Consider the following 22,462-nt stretch of genomic DNA (forward strand, 5'->3'; position numbering starts at 1 on the left):
ATTGTGAGCCTCCTCGTTCAGCTGCTTGACTCGCGTCGGGTAGAAATGGAAGTTACTCGTGCTACATTGTTATCGAAATATTACATGTATCTAGACGTTTTTAAGAATAGATACATTTATATTTGGACAAATTTAAATCAAGAATTTATCAGATTACCTAACCTCGATCGAAAACTCGAAATAGGCTTCCCGTCTTGGTGAGTTATCTGTTTAACACGTACTGTACTAATTTTGTTTGAAGTTATCTTTTTAACTTTGACTAAATTCACGAAATACATTTTTTATAACTCTCATTTGATCTTATAAATATTAGAATCAATAAACTTGGAACAAAACAAATACGCAATCGAAATGGAGGGAGTAAAGTTTTTAAAAAAAAATCAAAGATCGCGATTTGACTCAGACTCGCTAATAAAAAGAATAACAAGTTGGACACATTTTTCAATTCGTTATATATTTTATTAGCTTAGTTATCTCTGCTCTTGTTAAGGGTTGTTATTCATAACTCATAAGTTAGAACAAATTATGTTTGCTATAGATAAATTAGACTATGAAAAATCATTATCACTATGTACATAATATAATATTAGTGGATGTGATTGTAATTTTATCACAAGTTTGATGGCAAACAACATTGCCATTGCATCAAAAGGGAGCAAGGAGTTTATTTTTTCTAAGATAAGAACGTGACGGATTACTGCCGTCAATAGAGTCTTTTATATAGTAAAGATAAAGATTAAGTCTAGCTTTTCATGGACTATGAATTTAGTTGGTGTTCATTAAATTTCTAATCATGCATATGATTTTCTCAGGATAATTTAATTATGCATCTAAAATTTATACATAATCATTATTTATTGTGTTGACACTGATTTGATTCAGAACCCCATGTTACCTTGTAAGAATAGTGTTTATTAATGACCGTCCTGCTCACCACTCACAAGCAGCTCGAGCTAAGTAATTAGCTAGCCGATATTAGGATTTTAGAGTGAGTAAAAAAATAACAATTCTTGCACTTGTCTGGTCGACTTATTTTCAATTTTTTATTCCTGTTCTACACAGAAATACTGGAAAAAAGTAGGGTTTTCAAATTCGGTTTCACTGAAAACGTGGAAAGCCGTCAGAGGTAAACTAGTTCATTTTCCTTCTAAGGTCTAATCATCCAGGCAAAAATTGCACTAGAAAAAAACTCACGATTTCAAGTTTTTCAACTGAAACCGTTCTGAACACCCCTAGGAAAACTCTCTTACCCGCAAAAAAAAGACTCTCTAAATTTGTTTAAGTGAATCACCATGATCAAAATTAAAGTCCAGCTAGCTCGAAAAGCACTCCTCCGATCAATAAAAAATACTATCATCCACTTGGTACAAAATTTGTACTAATTTAGTACAAAATTAATACAAAATGGACGATATTTTTTTATAAATTGGAGGGAGTAATAATTATGGACTTAGGACATTGCTAACTTCTCTTAGCAGCCCCTGAAAGTGCACCCATCATCCTTTACAGGATCCCGGGATCTCATACAGAATATCCATCCACATGGCTCCTGCATACGCCATTCAAAGTGCAGCACGTCAAAAAGCCATTCTTTGGTTGCTCCCTCCCTCAGCTTTCTGCACCAAAAATACCAGTCAGATCTTTGATTTCCGGTCTTAACACATCATAACAATAATAATAATAAGCTGTCAAGACACGCGAGTGGCTGCGTTTGGTGTTTGAAGTTAGCTAGCATTGGTTTCAGCTTTCATTAATTAGTGATTTTGATGTGGCAAATAACCGAAAGCCGGCTAGCCTCCTTGCACTTTCCAGGCACCAACCGTGACATATTTGATCAGCTTTTCTTTGGTTGGTTACCTGAATCTTGTGATGGAAGAAGTGGTGTGTGCATGGGATGTTGTGATGTCCCTTCCCTTTTAAGGAATCTTGAAGGATATTCCGGGGAAGAAGAGAGGGATCAAGTGTCGATGGTGAAAGGAGAGGGGATAATTTGGAGGATATACCTCCTCTTTGATCCATGCATTGGAGAGCACGGGTTCGGACAACCACGCTTTTATCTAACTTTTGAGTTTTAGGATCTGTCTGTCTTAGCTAGTTTACTCGGACTATGGTATCAGGCCAAGGTTAAAAAGCTAGCATGTCTCGACTTTTCGAACATTATCCGACCAATCCCGACAAAAGAGAGTCCGGATGTCCACGGCATCAATCTAGGTTTTGCGCGAGCCTTTCTGTTTTCTCACTCGTTTATATATGCATTAGTTTCACACTTTTATTTCGTTTCGAGAGTATATATCAATTCAATTCAGCTCTGTTTTGAAAAAAGAACTTGTAGAAGAGACACGATTGCCACCCAACAATATATGTATAATTTTGGTAGAGACACATCGCTACATCTAGGGATCGAACTCTGATGGCCAGGAAGTATACCTCGCCAGGCCATGCGTCATATTTTATAAGGCGAAAACCCACTTAATATGGGGTGGAGGGAGTCTATATATTTTTCATCAGGTAGAGGCATCACTACCTCAAGGGATCTAACTCCGATGCCAAAAAACATGCCTCGCTAGGCTACGTGTCATATTTTGTAGGGCGGAAACCCACTTAAGGGAGGCTCATGGGACACGCTTTGTGACTAAACATGTTTAGTTCCGAACACCATGCAAATTTGTTCTTTAGCATTTTCTTTGGAAGGGTTAATTAATGTCCATTAGCAGCTCTAGTGGGTGGAGTAGGCAGGTGCATGCCTAGCTAGGCGGTGATAGTTCAGTGCTCCATTTGGAAAATATGAAACGCATTTTCTTCTTCTCTTCTTATGTCTTTATGTTTTAGAAGTGACCGGCTTAGTGCTAAAACAGACTGTAAAGGTGTGTAGTTTGCCTGTGCATGCATACAACAAAAACCATTGTGTCTGAAAACCCTCCATTGCAAATTCACAAGGCTTCAGGGCCAAGAACAGAATGAACCAGAAGTTCAGATGTGATTTTATGATCAAGATCATGTAGAGCTTCTAACAGTTGACAGATCTTCCACTATCCAATCCTTGCACTGTAGCAATGGGAGGACTGTGCTGCTGTTCACGGTGCACCTGCTAGTTATTAGTTCCATCTCCTTTTCCCCTACCAAATTCAACGGCACAAGAAGTTTGCTTCAGCGTGCAGTGCAGCCAGTGGTGTACCTGCGCAACCCCACTAGATCTTGGAGCCACAAGGCAGTCAAAAACTAATGGAACCTAGCTATAAGTACAAGAGCATTTAGGTCAGGGAATGTGTCTCTTCTTCTTTCTCTATCCTCACAGATCTTGTGACTTGGGTTCGCTAGAATTGGATTTTGCTTCGGTGCACCGACCAGGTTCGCTAGATTTGGGTTTTGCTTTGGTTCACCTCTTTTGATAAAGTCGGGCGAATCTTAAAGAATAGTGGAGAATAGATATACATACGAATATGAAAATCGGATCAATAATGCTAACATGGCTTATTTAATCTTTTTTTCGGGTATTAGACAATGTTTTGTAAATGTGATGGCAAAGAAATGGACTTGGTGAGAACTGAGAAAGATAATTCAGAAACGTCGACGAGTGATGCCAGTGTTTGTGCTGTATGATTTTTGGTGAGTGCAATTCGTTTTGCAGCAAAGTTCATTTTGCAGTACAATTGATAATTGAGCTCTGTAAAATAAAGGTCTAAGAGTCTTTATGCGTCAAGCTTTACAGTAGAGCTGTTCTACGGTACCTCAAAATTAATTTGGACCGTTCATTTCCTTTGATCCAAGGGTGCAGATTAGTTCACATTCCTTATTACTCCAATTTAGATGTATGGAGTATCAACTCAAAGAAGAGGAGAGTAGTAGAAAGGTAAGGATAAAAACGTAAGAATAAACATCATGAGCGGTTTCTTCCTTTCCCCTTCGCCGGAGTAGTCAGAGGAAGGCGGCAGGCGTGCGCTGGGATGTCGGCGGCGCGCGCAGAGCGGACCGCGGCGGCAGCGTGGTGCAGAGCGGATCACGGCGGCGGGGCGCGCTGGGCAGACCGCGGCGGTGCTGCGGGGCAGGGCGGATGCGACGGCGGCAGCGCGCCGGGGCGGTGGCGGCGCAGCACTTGGAATGCGGCGACGGCAGCCCGCTGGGGCGGTGGCGGAGCATGGTCTGGAGGGCGGCAGCGGCTGCGCGCTGGAGGGACATCGGCTCGCTGGGGCCTGGGGCGGTGGAGGCGGCCTGGGATCGGAGAAACGGGGAGAGAGACGAGAGATCTGCTGCTTTTTTATTTTATTTTATTTTTATTACTACTAATACGAAAAGTAAAAAATGCACTCGCCTAATACTCCCTGGAGTATTAGGGAGTGATGGGCACCGTAGAATCTGCCTTATAGTAAAAGTACAGGTTATTCTTGCAGCATATGCCTTGCCATGCTTTTGTACACATGAACTTTCCATGGAGTTCAAGCTTTCATAATTCTCATTGAAAGAAGTTATTTTTCAAGTGCTCAGCAGATCGACGTTTTACGGATGGGAGCTCACCAGAAAAATCATCAGATTAGGATTGTCTCAGAATCTTCTTGAGCCAAAGCTTTACACAGAGAAAAAGCTCGAACCACTATTTCGGCATATTCTGCTTTGCTCTTTAGCTTTCCAATCTAGGGGTAACAGCCTAACAGGTCGAGATTTTGTGAATGGGACCTTGCAAGAAAAAAAAGGCTCTTTCTTTGCATCATACACTTCTGCTCCCTTTAAATAGCCTTTAGCTTAAATTCGCTAGAGCATGCAGACCAGAGCTTCAACTTGGAAGTATCCGAAAAATTATTTTCAGCCATGTATATGTTTGTTTTCAGCTATTATATATTTCAGTGTCAAAAGAAGCTGGGTTTGATCAATACAAAGGAAGGATGGTGACCTTTCCGTTGTCACAAAATAGGCTTGTGAAAGGTATAGAGATAGGGAGAAGGGATTGGATAAGCTCGAACTTCCATTCCATGACACAAAGTGGGGATGTGAGATGACACCTAGAAAGGGAGATGCGAAGCAGGATGCCAAGTCAGCTAATCTTTAAACCAAAACAAGCACTTGAAGAGGATATGCTCCAATCTGAACAGTTCCTCCATTACAATTCAAGGATGTGATGCTTTGTGTGTGACCTTGCAAATGCAATAGCACCCACCAATGGTGCCATGGCATGGACATGCTTTGCCTTTAGGAAAAAGTGCTTTTGTTTGTGTAGGCATCACTCTGCATCCAACCTCCCTCTCCCTGCCTATGTATTTTCTTCAGGTGTGGCAACTTTTGATTGGTGGAGGCTTTGTAGGTGAACAAGGCTTCCAATTTGCCTCAAGAGACTGGCCTTCAGTGTGAGATCTACAAAGATCATGGTTCCATGGCACTTGCATGTTAGATTGACATTTCCTTTTGTTTTGTTAGTGCTGTGCCTGGACATCTGCTGACTTCTTTGTAGGCTTAGCATGATAGTAGCCGAATTGTTTATCCATACTGCATGTCTGGAATTCCATACATGCATGTATATGATACCCCTTGGTCTGAAAGAGAAGCCTATGTTCATGCAATCATCTGATGCGCATATCCATAGACTTGTAGCATATGCTGTGAAGTTCAATATATAAGAGCAAGCAAATTCAAGAAATCATAATCTGACAACAGCAATGGCACCTTCAACAAGCCAACTCAAAACTAGGTGAAATACTTCCTTGCCCCGGGGCAGTTGTTTGTCTCTTTCATACTCTTTTCATCTCATCTGAACAGGCAGAGCTCCTGCCTCCCATTTCAAACAAAATAATAATCAACATTTCAATATCATTCTATGGCAGAATAACAATGTACATGCATGTTTGCATTTGCAAACTAAAGCAAAATGCAAGTCTGCACAACCACAACCACACAAAATGACCCAAAAGAAAGTACAATCCCCCATAGCGATCAAGAAAGTTCCCCATAAGCTCCACAGATTAAAAATTATTGAGCAGGAGGTAAATAAAATTATCGCACAAGGATTAAATAAACTAAAGTACTCCTTGGTGCTAATGTCCATTGCATCATTGCATATATATTGCCTTGCAAAGTGGATTCCGAGGGGAGAAAGTTTATATGGCAAATCGTGTGACCAAGTTGATCTTAATAAATTGGACGCACAAACCTTTTGTGTATGTTTTTTTTTAAATAGCCAAGTTGACTCGAGTGAACATGAGAAGACAGGTAGGATTCAAAATTTCCTTGTGTTTTACAGGTAGATCGATGGTTTTCATGGACACATCAAAATAAAATATATAATTAACAATTCACTGAAAGTGACAGTAGGCAAACAACAATTTCTCATACCCACCGAGTAAATTTAACATTTTCTCCTTGTTGCTAGAGTTAGTGCCACACTATGGCTGGCTGATGCAGCTCCAGAATCAAAACGGATCTACTCTACTGCAAACTGGTGCCCAACTTCATATGCAGCGAACGGATAACTCCTGAGAGAGTAAACACGTTCAGATCAGTGAAAAAAAGGTAGTATTTGATAAGAACAAAGGAAAAGCTTAGTAACGAGACATCTGTGAAAGACTAGATTGCCATCGCAGAAGCATAAGTACTTAACACATCATTCCTTGGATAAGAACTTAACACATCATTTCAGTAGCATTTGCAGCATGAACAGTGTCAGATCTCTAACCAGATGGATACCAAATATTTTAGTTTCATTATTCATTACTGGGACAGTAGACATGACAGTGATGTATCAGTCGTTCAACAGGGTGAGCAGTACAGGAAAACAGAATGGAAAATCAGTGTAGCTATAAACCACAGGAGCTGACCCCGCATCAGAGAATTCAGACCGCAAACTTTTCAAGATAGCGGTGTTGCATGTGAGGCACAGCTCGAGAAGCCCGTGGACCAAAATGTGGATACAGAGACAAGACCTTCAGCTTTGGTTCAATCTTTGCTTTAGTTAATGAGAGCAAAAGCAACATATTATGCGTGTATCGAGAATCAATCAAAGAATATCTGGTACATGCATGAAGGCGGCTGTCACAACAATGTTCCTTGATTCATTGTCTTCATTTAAGCAGCAACAGCAGCACTCTCTGACTTATCTGTTCCTTCTTGTTGAAGACAGGACTTATCTATTCCTTCTATGTTCGTTATTCTCAACTTAGTCAGTTCCTGGAAATTGTCACGACAGACAGTAAGAACATAATCTAGAGGATAAGATCAATAATGAGAAAACCTTTTATTTTGAGAATAGTGAATACTGCAATTACCTGACGATGTCCCTTTGTTCGGCGGTAATTTTTCCTCCTTTTCTTCTTGAATATAATAACTTTTGCGTCTAGAGCCTAAGAAAGATTATTGAAAGCAATGAACTCAAAATGGTGTAATATTATACTACAGAAGGACCCTATTGTATCAAAAGTTCAAAACTGGGCGCTGGTTAAGTAATTCTAGAAAAGTATATATGCCTGCATCACAAGAAAAATTGAAACAGTAAAGCATGGAGGTAAATACTGTCAAGCAACTACCAATGTTTATGCACACGTTTGAACAATGATGTCAGTAAAATTAAACTAACATACATTAGAAGTAGACTCAACCATTACATGCATTTCACGTTATAACTTATAAACATGTCATTTCAGTTAAATTTTGATAGTTTGGAGGAAACATAAAAAGTAGAAACAAGAGTAATGCATCAAATGAGGGACCAAAAGGGTATGTAGTACTTGTCTCATGCAAATATATGTTGAGCACACATTCATTTAGACTCTGCCACATATGATAAGCATGATTACAATACCCAATATACTGTTCCCAAAAAGTTCAATGCATTCGTAACTTTGAAAAAGTTTAGCATATGAATATCATCAGCTGATGGTGGCATAATCAAGGAAAGTGTACTGATACACAGCACTGGATTTACTGAACTCAAACGAAATAAGTCAAGGAATCCTTCTATCAGGCAGTGGCGGAGGACGAACTAATTTTTTGGTGTGGCGAAATGGTAGCGTGGGAGTGTTAATGCGTAAGATGATAAAGTAACGAATACATTAAAGCATATGGCGTAACATTTTTATTTTGAAAAAAAGGCAGTTGATTGCCATTCGGTTAGAAGAAGATAGAGTATCTACAACAAAAACAGAAATCAAGGCATAGGTGACAAAGTCAGCCCCGCCGGAATATTTAATTGGCACGGCAAGAAGTATAATCTCTACGCGAACATATTTTGATAGAAACATACCTTGATAAGTAAAGCCCAAACAAAAAATCCCCACCAATTCATCGAATATATTCGTACAAAGAACAATAACAATAACCTGTCACATATGGATGCACTATAGTCTCATCTAAATTATAAAATTTCTGACACCAGCTTAATCTAGTGCTTGACTTCGTCGTAGACTTGTAGTGCGGTGTGTGGCCGTGTGAGGAATGGTCGCGGTTGGCCGTGAGCTGTCAGACGGGATATTTGTTCGGCGCTCGGCGATGCGCCGATGCCGGTTGCTTTGCCAATCGGAAGGTTTGAGGAGGAAGACGAGAAATTAAAGACGGCAGCAATAATCATGGAATCGATTGTATACTTATCATGCTTTCTTTCTGGTCAGAAACTGAAAAAGAAAAGGCCCACTGTCCACCTAAGGTGCAAAGTCCAAACACCACCATCTTCTACCTCTTCTTTCAATTCTCGTTCACAAAACAGAAAAGAAGGGATCCTAATCTAATGGCGCACGAAACCAAGGTATGGCAGGTGCCACACCTTGCCATACAGGGCGCTACGCCCCTGCTATCAGGTACATTCTCAGCTTTACCGATGGCAAAGTAATGGAGAAATACCCCAAGTACTATCAGCTTACAAGTGCAAGTGTGCAACAATAAGCTCATCTAATTGGTTCATGAATACGAAGACTGGCGCACATACTAATGATTCATTAGTACTATCATTAGTACAAGCAGATTTAGATAAATCTGAATCCGCATAGATATTGCCCAGTGCATAGTTTGCCAGATGCAGATGTAATATTTAAGCTCATACCCTTGCAAACTTGTTTCAACAAATATAGCTTATACTTCCTAAACTGTTCCATGAACTCCATTTTAATGAAGTAGTTGATTAACCTAAAAAATAAAAATAACAAAGGTTAAAAGAACAATCCCCCTTACATGCTCTTCTACAACAGCATGGACAGTAGCATCAGTAAGAGTTGGCCTCCCAATGATTGTTTCAGCTTGTGAGCCCAGCATGAGAACTCGATTCAAAATTAACTGCATCAAGTGGTTCAGATGACAAAGCATCAGCAAAATTATCGATGGAATGAGAATTAGAAGAAGCAAGTAGAGATATATGCTCGCTACTGAAATTATTAAAGGAATTTATGAGTAGTCTGTATTTCTGTATTTCATTTGTAAAATTGGTAAGCCGGAGGAAAATATTACAAGGTTGAGGTGCAGTGACAAATGCACCTAATATTGAGCAAATTTAAACCCGTAATCTGACGATTCAAAGTTTTCAGTTCCCATCATAAATGGAGCAAAATCAACAAGTCCAAAGTGGTACAAAATATTTGAAGATAGACAGTGGCCACATAATACAAAGATTACATCATGCACTGGATACAATACAAGTCTATGCCTCATGTGGCTCTAGTATCAGCTCAGAATTTAAAAAATTTCATGCTGGAGTACTCCGTAATATAATTCAATCTCCAATGAAATAGAAGATAAACGCTTCATAATGGGAACTTAAGCTCATAATCAAAACGGTTACCCTACAAGTCTTGGTCATAAATTAAGGTACCAGGACATGATCTAAACCATATATCATTGAAACAGGTGTCCTCAAAGTGCCACATTACCTTATCATTCACATCGCAGAATTTCAACCTCTCCGTGAAGATGGAGTCGCCATTGCTCACCTTAAACTGATGCGAACCAATCTGCAGGAACAAGCAACCGCACCCAGTCACCCACTAGATCCACGCCCACTATCGAGCCGAATCGCAGAACGAGAGGGTTCAGAATCAGACCTGGACGACGGCGAAGACGGGCTCATAGGGCTTGAAGGGCTTTTCGTCGCTCCCGAGCGGGCCCGTCACCTTGTACCCGATCTCCTCCGCCTCAGCCAGCTTCTCCTCCTCCGTCTTCCCGCTGGGGGGCTTAGCCGCGGGCGTCTCCTCGTCGCCCTCCCCCCACTCGTCCCCGCTCCCTTCGTCTTCGTAGTGCTCCTCGTCGTCCTCGTCTCCTTCGTCGCCGGAGGAACGGGTCGCGAAGTAGCGGCGCGAGGGGAAGAGGAGGCCGAGCGAGGCGGCGGCGGCGGCGCGGGGAGGAGCGGGAGCGAGGGGCTCGGGAAGGGAGGTTAGGGTTTTGGCCGCGATCGCGAACGGGGCGAGCGGTTGAGGGCTGTGAGGGACGATGCGGCGCGTGAGGAGGCGGAGGAGGCATCGCCGCGTCGCCATGGCTACGGCGGCGGCGTTGGCGGCGGAGGGAGGCGGAGAGGAAGCGAGGGTAGAAATGGAAATATTTTTCTCCGGGGTGATTTCACGAGGGTTTAAGGAAAGAGGTAGGAGACGTCTCGGTGGAGTGACAGTGTGACACTGCCTGTGGGTCCAAGCTCGCAATGCGTCGTGGAGAAAGCACAGATCCAACATTTACGTGTTCGATATGTGAAGGCGTAAACACGAAAGGTTTACGTCTGAGGAGAACTGTATTAGAACTTCCTTTCTGTTAAACTTGTCGATTTGGACATAAATATATGTCCAAATTTAAACTTTTCCGTTCTGTCAAAGTTGTCGATTTGGATATCAATAGTCAATTTTTCAAGGACTGATTTAATATTTGAGGTGGATCATGATGATCAAACAGAACGCTGACATTGTCCCCTGTTGTCCTGTAACAAAAGAAAAGCAGAGGAAAATTCAGACCAAGCAGAAAAACACAGCTTGCTCAACAACTGATCAGCAGAGGAAAATTCAGACCAAGCAGAAGAACACAGCTTGCTCAACAACTGATCAGCAGCATTTTCTTTCTTCCTGAAACAAAAGTTACACGCTGAAACGGAGGAAGCATGTTTCAGGACTTGTGTCGATGAAGACCAGGGAAGCAACGAACAAAAACATAACCATCATATTTGTTGTTTGATATGCTCTTAAAGAAAAGAACACTGATAATATTGTAAGTACCACGTATCACCGTGTCCTGTAAACATTTTCCGCAAGCGTAGTAAAGTCTAGCTCAACTAAAGAGAAGCAGAGGAAAATCCAGTCCAAGCAAGAAAGAACATCTGCTCAACAACTGATCAGCAGCGATTCTTTCTTCCTGCCGATCTCAACGAGCATGGCCATCAGAGCCTCGCACACCTGGGTAGCATCAGCCTCGCCACGGCACTTTCTCAGCGTCGACAACACCATCCACGCATGGTCAAGCCTCCTCTCCGGCCTCACCACCACGGACCCCGGCACCTCGGCGTCGCGCCGCGTCACAAGCCCGTCGCTCCTCTCCCCGTACCGGAGCCGCAGGTGGAGCGCGCTGACCGCCATTGCTGCCGATACCGGCATGACAACCGGCAGCTTCAGAGAAGCAAGCAATGATTCCATGTACTCGGATAAGAAGCGTGGCAAGGGTGCCACCGCCAGCAATGGGAGGAGCTCGGCGTGCGCGATGCGGGTCATTGTCGCGAGCACCGTTGGCACGACACTTGCTTCGGTGTGGAAGGAGATGATCGGTAGCTCGCCCACGGGCAGCTTGTGCCTGGAAATGAACTCCTTTCTCCTGCCATATGTAAGATCCTCCAAAGCCCTCATATCACCCTGCACTAAGTCAATTCCACTTGTTAAACAGAACACACAAAAAATAACAATTTGCTACATGAGCTACTGTATTTTAGGCTTTTAGCTAAGTAACACATGAACCAAATTAAGACAGTGTGGACCTTGATGAGCTTGCATACTATCAGTTCCATGATCCTCCTTGTCTCCCTGTCAGCGATCTGGCCTTCGCGAAGGATGTCGGAAGCCACCGGGGTACCACCGTATGGGCTTTGAACCAGTGCCAGGCCGGCAACCTTGCCCTTGAGCTCAGACCAGTACAATGAAAGTGTTGCTGCCGCGTCAACTCCGCCTTTGCTGTGTCCCAGGAGCAAAACCTGTTTGCCAGATCCCCAGTAAAGCTCTTCGATGTATAGTTTTAGTTCCCGTGCATTCTTCTCCACCGATGCCTAGTCAAAGCGAAAGGTAAGTCTAGCGCCCAGCAGAAGAAAAGGACTTGTGCAATATACAGTGGAACCAACAAGAAAATGCAAAAACTTATAGGAAATATCTTGTATGGCCACCCCTATTAACCTGGATTACCTCGCTATGAATCTTTGCAATATGGCAAGTAAGCCCCATTTTGGAGAAGAACCTTTTGGTATTGACAAAGTAAAGTGGACTATGGTTGCTAAAAAGGCCTGCGTAAGGAAGGCAGTGAGTCATTATTAAGCTGCGGCATATTAAGGTTATCTGTCAAAACTGAGAAAGATGTCTTACCAGGGATGAACAAGTAGACCAAAGTATTAGGTAGATAATGAATGCCATTTCTGTAACATTAACCAGATCTCAGTGTCATTGCACGGTTCGTCCAAATTGATTTGTAGTTCGAAACGTGGAACTTCAGATGTCATTTCTTTATAAGGTGTCCGTGCATCCCAATTTTTTAAAAAGTTTGTTTTGCCTAGCAACTAATCCAACAATATACAATTTTTGTAACAAAAAAAAATGATTAGTTCAATTCCTATTTGAAAGTTGTGATGTGGGGGCGCACATATAGGCGCCGGCCACCTAGGACAGAGAAAGACCCAACATCTGGGTCAGCTTAGTTAAATTGAGTAATTAAGAGTCCAAATTGGAGATAGAAAGGTTTCGTCCCGTAGAAGGTTTTCCCTACTGTTTCCAATCTGATTAGGAATCCTATTCCAATTCTGTAAGAGTCTAGCTTGATCCCCAAGTTTGTAAGGGCTATTTATAGTCCCCCTAGTCAATCAATAAAGCAAGCAATCAAAAATCCAAACCCTATCTTCCCCTGCGCCCTGGGCGCCCCAATTCCCTGCCATGGGGCGACGAGGTTACAAGCCTCGTCCTCCCGTAGAGCACCCTTACTTCCGGCGATCTTTCTCTAATTCCCAAATTCCCCAAGCACGTGACAATTTGGTATCAGAGAAGTCGATCTCCATCATGCCTGATGCCACGGAGTTATCTCCTTCCGCCAAGTTTGAAGCTACATGCGACAGGATTAAAGCTGCGTTCGAAGAACTGCAAGCCCCAATCGCAAAGGCTAAAGCTGCGCTCAATAAGGTGCATGCAATTTGCACCAAGATCCGCGCGTGGGTGGATCAACGGAAAGCAGCCACGCCAAGAACCATATCGCCAACAACTGCAGCACCGCTAATCTCATCTCCATCGCCATTGCCTTCACCGCCGCTGCTGTTTTCATCGTCGCCGCCTCTATGGGTGACACAACTAAAGCCAGCCCTGGTGGTAATGCAACCTGCCAAGCTTGCGAGGAGCAGGAACAAGCGCCTTGGTTGTCCAGCAACCGGGAAGAAGCGCCTCTCGGGGCGGGCGTAGGAAAAGGTGGTGAGACGTGCTGCAGCAATATGGTGGTTCCTGCCCTCAGGCGCGGGTGCAAGGGAGAGGCCACTTCTTCCAAAGGTGGCAGGGACATGGGTGCTTCATCATCCAAAGTCAAAGTTGCTGCACAACCATGACAACGATGGCCGGCCATCAGCTTGGGGCCTCCTCGGACTTCAGCCGTGGCCACCACCGCAGCTCGAGGACGAGCTGCTCAAAAAGGGGGGTGTAATGTCATGAGCGTACATCCCTATAGGGGCACAGCCCTAGGTATCCAAATAAGGGACAATATCCCATTAGCATCTCCTAAATTAGTTAGGCACGAGATAAGATAGGAATATTGAGATATGGTTTGTTAGGAAAGTAGAGATTAGTTTCTTGGATGTCAAGTCGAGTGTTCCCTATATAAAGGGCCCCCCTGTAATAGTTATGAGGGAAGCAAGAATAAACCAATCTAGTTATACCTCCTCCCTGCCCTTGAGGTGCGGCTGCCTTTCATGGTGTCGTCGTGCCTCTTGAGTCCAGGGTCACCTCGTACTTTCCTAACAAACCATATCTCTACTTTCCTAACAAACCATATCTCAATATTCCTATCTTATCTCATGACTAACTAATTTAGGAGATGCTAATGGGATATTGTCCCTTATTTGGATACCTAGGGCTGTGCCCCTATTGGGATGTACGCCCATGACATTACACCCCCCTTTTTTGATGATATTTTGGTGTACAACTCATCTTGGTCAGACCACATCCGTCATGTCAAGGTTGTCCTGGAGCTCATGCAGCAACACCAACTCTATCTCAAGCGCTCCAAGTGTGTCTCTGGGGAGGAATCAGTGGCGTATCTCGGTCATGTTATCTCCGCGGATGGCGTCGCCATGGACAGTCAGAAGGTGCTGGCCATCATCGACTGGGCCACGCCACGATCTGTTCATGCAGTCCGCGGCTTCCTGGGATTGGCAGGCTATTACCGCAAGTTCATCCGTGACTTCGGCGTCATGGTTGCGCCCCTCACGGCCCTGCTGAAGAAAGACGGGTTCCTCTGGTCAGAGGAGGCTGAACGGCGTTCCTTCAGCTGAAGACCGCGCTCACAAAGGCACACGTGCTGCAGCTTCCCGACTTCACCCTCCCGTTCACCGTGGAGTGTGACGCTTCAGGCTCGGGGTTTGGTGCTGTGTTGCACCAAGGCACGGGTCCTATCGCCTACTTCAGTCGCCCGATCACTCCTCGCCATGCGCACCTGGCAACCTACGAGTGCGAGCTCATTGGCCTGGTCCAGGCAGTACGGCACTGGCGGCCGTACCTATGGGGTCGCTCCTTCATCGTCAAGACGGACCACTACAACCTCAAGTTCCTCCTCGACCAGCGCCTGGCGACAATACCCCAACATCATTGGGTTGGCAAACTTTTGGGGTTCGACTTCACGGTGGAGTATAAACCTGGCCGCCTTAACACGGTGGCCGACGCTCTCTCTCGACGCGACTTCCCCGACGCCCGTGACTGTGCAATCACGGGTCCTGCCTTCGACCTCTTAGATGCTCTTCGCCAAGCAGCCCACACTGACCCTGCTCTCGTCACATTGTGTGAGCGGTTGGAGGTTGGCGAGTTAGGGTCCCCTTGGGCCCTCGTGGATGGCCTTGTCACCTTCGAGTGCCGTGCGTACGTGCCCCAATCATCTCCATTGGTGGCGGATGTCCTGCTGGCCGCTCACGACGAGGGCCATGAAGGCATTCAAAAATCACTTCATCGGCTTCGCCGCGACTTCCACCTTCCGCAAGCCCGTGCTGCTCTCCAGGACTACATTCGGGCTTGCATGGTGTGTTAGTGCAACAAGACCGAGGAGCTCCATCCGGCTGGTCTACTTCAGCCTTTGGCCGTGCCATCTCGTGTTTGGGAAGATATCTCCATGGACTTCATCGAAGGGCTGCCAAAGGTGGGTGGCAAAAGCATCATCCTCACCGTCGTTGATTGCTTCTCCAAGTATGCCCACTTTATTCCGCTGGCGCATCCCTACACTGTGGAGTCGGTAGCCAAGGCCTTCTTCACCGACATTGTTCGCCTCCATGGTGTTCCAGCCTCCATCGTTCTGACCGCGATGTGGTTTTCATTTCCAGTTTTTGGAAAGCTCTCTTTGCAGCTTCTGGCTCTCGCCTGCATATGAGTTCGGCATTCCACCGGCAGTCGGATGGCCAGTCAGAGGCTGTCAATCGAGTCATTGCCATCTATTTGCGCTGCTTCACGGGCGACCGTCCTCGGCAGTGGCTTCATGGGCTCCCTTGCGCAGAGTATTGCTACAACACCTCCTTCCACACTACACTGAAGGACACACCTTTCCGTGTGGTCTATGGACGTGATCCTCCGTCTTTATGGACATATACATTGGGCGAAATCCGCAATCAAGCTGTGGAATGCAACATCGCCGACCGTGACCAGTTTTTGATTGACATCCGTGAGCGTCTGGTCCAGGCTGCCCAGCACTACAAGCATTATTATGATGGCGAGCATCGGTTGCTTTCCTTCGACGTTGGCGAACGGGCTTGGCTGCGCTTACACCATAGACCAGTAGCCTTCCTCGGCGCAAGTGCAAAGGGTAAGTTGGCACCTAAATTTTATGGTCCCTACAAGGTCTTTGGCAAGATTGATTCAGTGGCTTATCGCTTGGAGCTGCCACCTCGTGCTCGTATCCATAATGTCTTCCATGTTGGTGTTTTGAAGAAATACCATGGGCCTCCCCCGAATGCGCCGCCTATTCTGCCGCCATGTTTCAAGGACGCGTCCAGCCTACGCCAGCAAAAGCCTTCCGTGCTCGCCTTGCCCGCGGTGTACAGCAAGTCCTCATCCAGTGGGCAGGACAGCAGGCTTCAGCAGCTTCTTGGGAGGATGTTCCCGTCTTCAGGGAGCGCTACCCAGATTTTCAGCTCGAGGACGAGCTGGTTCAGAATGCAGGGGGAGATGTCATGTGGGGGCGCACGTATAGGCGTCGGCCACTAGGGCAGAGAAGGACCCAACATCTGGGTCAGCTTAGTTAATTTGAGTAATTAAGAGTCCAGATTGGAGATAGAAAGGTTTCGTCCCGTAGAAGGTTTTCCCTACTGTTTCCAATCTGATTAGGAGTCTTATTCCAATTCTGTAAGAGTCTAGCTTGATCCCCAAGTTTGTGAGGACTATTTATAGTCCCCCCTAGTCAATCAATAAAGTAAGCAATCAAAAACCCAACCCCTATCTTCCCCTGCGCCTTGGGCGCCCCAATTCCCTGCCACGGGGTGACGAGGTTACAAGCCTCGTCCTCCCGTAGAGCACCCTTACTTCCTGCGATCTTTCTCTAATTCGCAAATTCTCCAAGCACGTGACAAAAGTACTTCCACAACTTTATCGAAAACAAAAGTATTTCCATATAATTATGATCTTGTGCTATGGAAGTAGTGTACAAGATCTTAATGGTAACACTCAATTTTGGAGATAGCATCAACTCAAACAGCGCCTTTACGAAAACAAATGGATGTAATAATTCATAACTATTCTACGCATGTTCTGCAAACCATAGCAATGCATTAATTTGCACGAAATTCACTAATAAGTACTTTGCCAGACAGGGAAAACAGTTCACCTGACATCATGCAAAAGCTCCTTAAAGCGAGACGTGCCATCAACTGAATAAAGCGACATTTGAGTTCTTTGCAGCCATCCTATATCTTCGGAAGAGCCCTGCAGTGTTGTCCAGAAACGATGCAAGAACCTGTAGTGAGCACCCATAAGGTTTTAGTCTGTAAACAGAGATACACACTACATGGGCTTGAGCACTGGGATGGCAAGATGCCCCAGTTGGAAGCCAGAAGGAAGTAACTACTAACTAGCCTGGTTAGTCTGTCATGAAATTCATTTGCAAGGAGACTGCACAGCCGTCGCACATGGAATGCCAATCTTTGTACTAATCTGAAGCCACGCAAAAGACACGAAGACCTGGCATACGATCTGACAGCACAGACCGTTGCAAATTGGTTTAATTAGCTAGCTAGTGGTGTAAGCAATAATACCATCTTCGAAAGTCAATTTTATCTGAATAAGGAAGCCAGGTGAAAAACTGAACCTTTGACAAATTTTGGACGAGACATTTCTGAAAATTATGGCTTCAGATAGCTCCTCTTCTGCAGTAGTATTACCAACGGACAACCCTTGTGCAGGAGCATCACTAATGGACGACGCGGGACTCCATCCATGAACATATCTTTCAGTGGCAGGCAATGATTCCCTATAACAAGTAGAGAACTGAACTTCATGGCCTTGAGGAATCCAGTCGATGCACCCAAACAAATTTTCTGTCAGAGAAAAAACACCAACGCATAATCAGAAACGAATTAAGAAAGAGAACTGTCGACATGAACAACGATTACACGCTCGATTAACTTGGTACTACCTATGAAATGCGTCAAGTGCCGTCGTAGCTCCCAAGCAAGGTTCAGGATGCGTGAAAAGCAGTCCTCCATTATTCGAGTTTAATTTGCCAACCAAGGTTCATGGCGAGGGCGATATCGGCTTCGTCTCCATTTCCTTCCTTCTCTTTCTGACGTAGGAGCAGAGTCAAAGAGAAAGAAGCTCCGCGGCGATCCTGGGATGGTTGCTGCTTATCCGGTGACGCAGGCAGAGAGGGCCAATCGCCGCATGCGCGCCGCGTGTGCCGTGGACTATATATACACTCTTGCTGAGACGCGCCACGCAGCACGGCAGAGATCTATCGGGGATGGGAGCGCCAATGTTTCTGGAGCTTTTGGCCAAGAAGATCCCTATCCACTCCCTCGTTTTCAGCACTACTCGAAACACCTGGGCGGCGGTAAAACAGAAGAGCGGTTTGCCGGAGACTTTGCCACCTTAATTTCCTGGGCCCTGCAGAATGATACGGCAGGGCACCTGCTTCCTATTTTTGATGGAAATCTTGTTTATAATTTTTTAGAGGATTTAACAATATAAATTGGTTCCATGGGCTCAAAGAAAATAAACCCATAAGTTTGAGCCTGTAGAAACGCATCCATACAGGGGCCATGGTCCAACTTGACGAGCGAGTTGGTTTCCGCTTTTCCTCAAGGAGAAGGAACTCTCGAGGAACCGAAGCAGAGTCGGCGGCGGAGGCAAAGATTTTACATTCAGACTAGATCGTGAAGGCGTCAGTTGCGACAACCTATCTATCATGGATGAGAAATAATAGAGATTTGTTCAAACATGTTAAATTGGAGTGGTTGAAATATGTGGAAATTTTCCCCGCAAAAAAGAAGAAGAAATAAGTTCAAATAGGATCAAGTTATCAACAGGTAACCCTCTAGAAAAGGTTATCAAGAGGTAATTGCAACTCCTTGTTAGGTACCCGTAGGACTGCAACAACAGTAAAATAAATACAACTGTTGCTACACTGGGAAGAAAAAATAAACATAATTTGTTTAATAGAAATGTGCGCAAAAGTATTCTAGAACCCGTGTTCCAACTGAAAGCAATATAAAGATCAAGATTTGGTCACTTGAAAATCGCATAATATGTTGCCTTCAAGTTTTCAACACTGACATTACACCTTTTCCTCCTGCCATGTAAGCACCTTCTGCAGAGTCTTTACCTTCTCAACACCCAACTGAAAAATCCAAACAAAAAACTGAATAACCAGTATGAAACGAAAACTTGAATCATACACATAGAATTTGTCCAATGGCTCCACCAGTTTGCATGCCAGCTCGACAGGGTCATCAGAGAAATAAAGCTGGATGGCCCCCTCACAAAAAACTGCAGATAGTTTTTAAAATAAATTGGCAAGAGTGACAAGCTCTGTAATCCAGACCAGCTTAAAAATACACTTCATGCACCCTTAAAAATTGAAGAAGTCAACAACTGAAGATAAAATTCATGAGAAATGACAAGACACTATGCGTAAATATTGCAATAGCTTTCACGATCTGAACTGTTGAGGCGATCAACTATAGTTCAGCTAAAAAAGGGTGCCAATGTGTTATCAACTATAGATCAACTATCCATCGACAGGGGAGCGCCGCCACAGCCTGCAGTCGGGAAGGGGAAGGGAAGCAACCTTCGTGCTATCAACCCGAGTCGCTGTGAACCAAAGAGGTGAGCTCAATGACCGGAAGAGCGGAAGGAGACAATAAAAGCGCCATCCTCACAAAAGATCAGCCCCCGGCAGTGAGCCCGACAATTCCTGAAACAAACACAAAAAGTAAGTTGTGTACTCAAACGGGCAAAACAAAGAGCAAGGACACAGATAAAACGATTATTCAATAACCATGGCTTCGGAAGGAACCGGAGTTGATGCGCAAACAAAGGGAAATAAAAATGCGAAGATTGTCCAATCAAGAAAGGAGAATAACGCACCCACTATCCAATTTATTGAATTAACATCCATCGTTAGGGAATGGTTCAGACACGAGAGGACACACCATGAAATTCTCATTGGGTGGTTCGTGGTGGAAAAAAATGTACTCCCTTCGTCCCATATTAAATGATTTTTTTATTACATGTATCTAGACGTATTTTAGTATATAAATACGTACATATTTAGACATATTTTAATATCATCTTTCTGTTATACATTTTGTCCTCGTGTAAAATTAAATTGAAACAACAGATTATAGAAGAGAATCATTTGATTAATTGATTTGTACACTAAACTACGGACTACAGAAGCTCTAACATCAAACAACAGAGGAGAGGAGAGTTGCCGAGTTGGGACTACCGATTAGGAGCAGGGGATGGACTGCTGCCCGCTGAAGTTTGCAGAATCGGCGGTGATTCGTAGGAGTCGAGGAGACGGACAGACGGTGTCACGGCGAGTCGGCGAGACCGGACGGGGATCCGTGACCTAGCCCTACGGGCAGGGGCCGGGGGAGACGTTGGGGCGGGCTGCGGCGGAGCAACGTGGAGCTTAGGCGCAGGCGTGCGGAGCTGGAAGAACGCCGGTGGGGGCTAGCTGCGGTGGCCGGCAGCGGTGAGCCGCTGCGTCTCTCTCGCCGGGCGCCCCTGATTCTCCCGAGACCCCCGAAGGCCCGAACTGTTCTGTGCGTGCGTGCGTTTCTTCTTCAGGGCTTTCCGGTAAACATCTCTGCGTGGGCCGGTTGCTCGGACAGAAAGGCCCAGTTAACCCTGAGCCACCGATTTTTCTACCAGAATAGCAGCCCATAGGACACTTGGCCCAGTTGCGAGATTATGTTATAATCACTCCCATCTAACGGCCAAGAATAATGAAGACATTAAATCTGACGGCTAAGAGGAGTGATGGCCTGAGAGGGCTGCTAGGGTGCCCAGTTTTACTGTCCTAAATTTGATTTCCTTGCTAAAATCGAGATCCCGATTCCTATACCGATTCATGTGCAGCGCTTCTGTTTTCTGCTTGATAAATCCATCTACTTAAGCATCCCTGTTCCGCCCAGGAAAGCATACCGACGGAAAAGTCTATCAGCGACTAGAATCAGACACCAAGACGATGTCGACGACGCCGGTGCCTTTCCCATGCCTGGCCTTTCACAACAACTTTCACAACAATACCGAAAACCCATCAACGGTACTGTTCACGGTGTCCGGGAAGGAACCGATCGTGAACGCCGACATCGGCGAGCTGGAGAACATGTCCGTCTGCGCCACCACGCACGGCTTCATGCTCGCCTGGGACCCCATCTCCGAGGAAACCTTCCTATGGAGTCCTCATACCAGCACCAAGATCGAGCTCCCGCCGTTGGAGCTCGAAGCCGATGAACTCATGGACTGCGCCTGCTTGCTCTCCGACAAGCCGACAGCTCCAGGGTGCGTCGCGCTCGTCGTCGAGCCGAACACCACCTTCATCTGGTACTGTCGTGTCGGAGACGACGATCATTGGGGGAAACATGACTACGACATTGGAGCCATAGATGTCCCGGAGATGAACTACTACGAGAAGAACGTCATATGCCCGATCGCGGCGTGCCGGGGCAAGTTCTACTTCAACGGCACGCCCACCAGCCTCGGCGTCATCGACTTCTCCGGCCCTGCTGCTCCGGAATTCAGTTCTATCGCGATCGAAGAGACGATCCACGAGAGCTTCGGGTATGGAGGAGAATATGCTGCGGCCAATTATTTCCTCGTGGAATCCAACGACGAGCTCTCCTGGTACGCCGGCTGACGGCCTCGCTCTCCTCGGGGGCGACCCTTGGCGATGTTGCCAGAATCCATAGGATGGATTTTTCCGCACGGCGGTGGTGCACGGTAGACGATCTCGGCGACCGCTCCTTCTTCTTGTCCCTGTTTTACTGTGGTGTTTCGTGCTCAGGCTGTGGTGATTATTTGCAACGGAACCGCGTCTATTTTGTGTTACCCCGCCAGAAAGTACTGCAGATCTTCGATGTAAAGGACGAAAGTCCAGAATTGCAGAGTCTTGATGAAGCTCCAACGTCAGATAAAGCTTTGTGGGTTCTTCCTGCCGATCTATAGAGTAGTTACAGAGATCACAAGCTTTGTTTCATGTTAGTATTTTTTTTTTCTAGTTGTCGTCCATTAAGGCTACCCTCTGCTAGAACTTTTGGCTGTGTTACTTATGTGACCAGATTGCATTATGTAAGACATAACTTATTTTTTTCAGAATGATCAAACTATATGTTGTTATCTGTTACTGTTAAAGTGATCAGAAGTTTTTTATGTTTCCAGCTATGATATCTTATTTACTGAGCTGAACATCACCTATTCAGCTGACAACTACAGTAGTTGGCAACAAAATTTCAAATTTATATAGTTCAGTACATCCATTGGCCGTTGGGACAACAAACTAGAAATCGGTGCGTAGACTGAATCATGGATGTTGCCGATCACCGACACCCCAGGTCACGCCCCTTCCCGCACCCCGACGCACTTCACCCCGGGTGCCA

At 45.2% G+C, this 22,462-nt stretch overlaps 2 protein-coding genes and 2 long non-coding RNA genes across 5 annotated transcripts; 1 reads left to right on the forward strand and 3 right to left on the reverse strand.

Annotated features, from left to right (window-relative positions):
* Positions 1 to 36: 36 nt before the first annotated feature.
* On the forward strand, positions 37 to 4,474 carry LOC112270623. Its single transcript, XR_002962929.1, has 2 exons — positions 37 to 3,348; positions 3,499 to 4,474. It is a non-coding gene; the product is annotated as an uncharacterized LOC112270623 (long non-coding RNA).
* A 1,739-nt stretch (positions 4,475 to 6,213) lies between these two features.
* LOC100829900 (50S ribosomal protein L21, mitochondrial) lies at positions 6,214 to 10,506 on the reverse strand. Of its 2 annotated transcripts, XR_730383.3 has the most exons (6): positions 10,005 to 10,506; positions 9,834 to 9,914; positions 9,142 to 9,243; positions 7,248 to 7,322; positions 6,998 to 7,149; positions 6,214 to 6,458 (listed from the first exon to the last, which is right to left on the reverse strand). XR_730383.3 is itself a non-coding variant. In XM_003567874.4 (5 exons), exons 1-5 carry the CDS (start codon positions 10,431 to 10,433, stop codon positions 7,048 to 7,050), a joined length of 789 nt encoding a protein of 262 aa, XP_003567922.1. In that variant the 5' UTR covers positions 10,434 to 10,505; the 3' UTR covers positions 6,653 to 7,047. The 2 variants fall into 2 exon arrangements, 1 of the variants encoding a protein (XP_003567922.1); XM_003567874.4 differs by lacking the exon at positions 6,214 to 6,458 and having other exon boundaries at positions 6,653 to 7,149; positions 10,005 to 10,505.
* A 525-nt stretch (positions 10,507 to 11,031) lies between these two features.
* On the reverse strand, positions 11,032 to 18,333 carry LOC100838981. The gene is made up of 8 exons (XM_010232742.2): positions 17,995 to 18,333; positions 17,668 to 17,896; positions 17,436 to 17,552; positions 17,188 to 17,316; positions 12,501 to 12,550; positions 12,324 to 12,421; positions 11,906 to 12,190; positions 11,032 to 11,783 (listed from the first exon to the last, which is right to left on the reverse strand). The coding sequence occupies exons 1-8, from the start codon at positions 18,062 to 18,064 to the stop codon at positions 11,262 to 11,264; spliced, it is 1,500 nt and encodes a 499-aa protein (XP_010231044.1). The 5' UTR covers positions 18,065 to 18,333; the 3' UTR covers positions 11,032 to 11,261.
* Positions 18,334 to 18,906: 573 nt separating this feature from the next.
* LOC104582595 lies at positions 18,907 to 20,627 on the reverse strand. The gene is made up of 3 exons (XR_730384.3): positions 20,305 to 20,627; positions 19,279 to 19,770; positions 18,907 to 19,194 (listed from the first exon to the last, which is right to left on the reverse strand). It is a non-coding gene; the product is annotated as an uncharacterized LOC104582595 (long non-coding RNA).
* Between the last annotated feature and the right edge of the window lie 1,835 nt (positions 20,628 to 22,462).

The sequence above is a fragment of the Brachypodium distachyon genome, chromosome 2, assembly GCF_000005505.3.
Source record: "Brachypodium distachyon strain Bd21 chromosome 2, Brachypodium_distachyon_v3.0, whole genome shotgun sequence".
Lineage (NCBI taxonomy): Eukaryota > Viridiplantae > Streptophyta > Magnoliopsida > Poales > Poaceae > Brachypodium > Brachypodium distachyon.

Coding starts and splice junctions, on each gene's coding strand:
- LOC100829900 (XM_003567874.4), bottom strand. CDS start 10,433: ATGGCGACGCGGCGATGCCTCCTCCGCCTCCTCACGCGCCGCATCGTC. Junction 9,915..10,004: donor CCGTCTTCGCCGTCGTCCAG/GTCTGATTCTGA, acceptor TTGTTCCTGCAG/ATTGGTTCGCATCAGTTTAA. Junction 9,244..9,833: donor TCTGCGATGTGAATGATAAG/GTAATGTGGCAC, acceptor CACTTGATGCAG/TTAATTTTGAATCGAGTTCT.
- LOC100838981 (XM_010232742.2), bottom strand. CDS start 18,064: ATGGAGGACTGCTTTTCACGCATCCTGAACCTTGCTTGGGAGCTACGA. Junction 17,317..17,435: donor TTTCATGACAGACTAACCAG/GCTAGTTAGTAG, acceptor TGCTCACTACAG/GTTCTTGCATCGTTTCTGGA. Junction 12,191..12,323: donor TTGCAAAGATTCATAGCGAG/GTAATCCAGGTT, acceptor CGCTTTGACTAG/GCATCGGTGGAGAAGAATGC.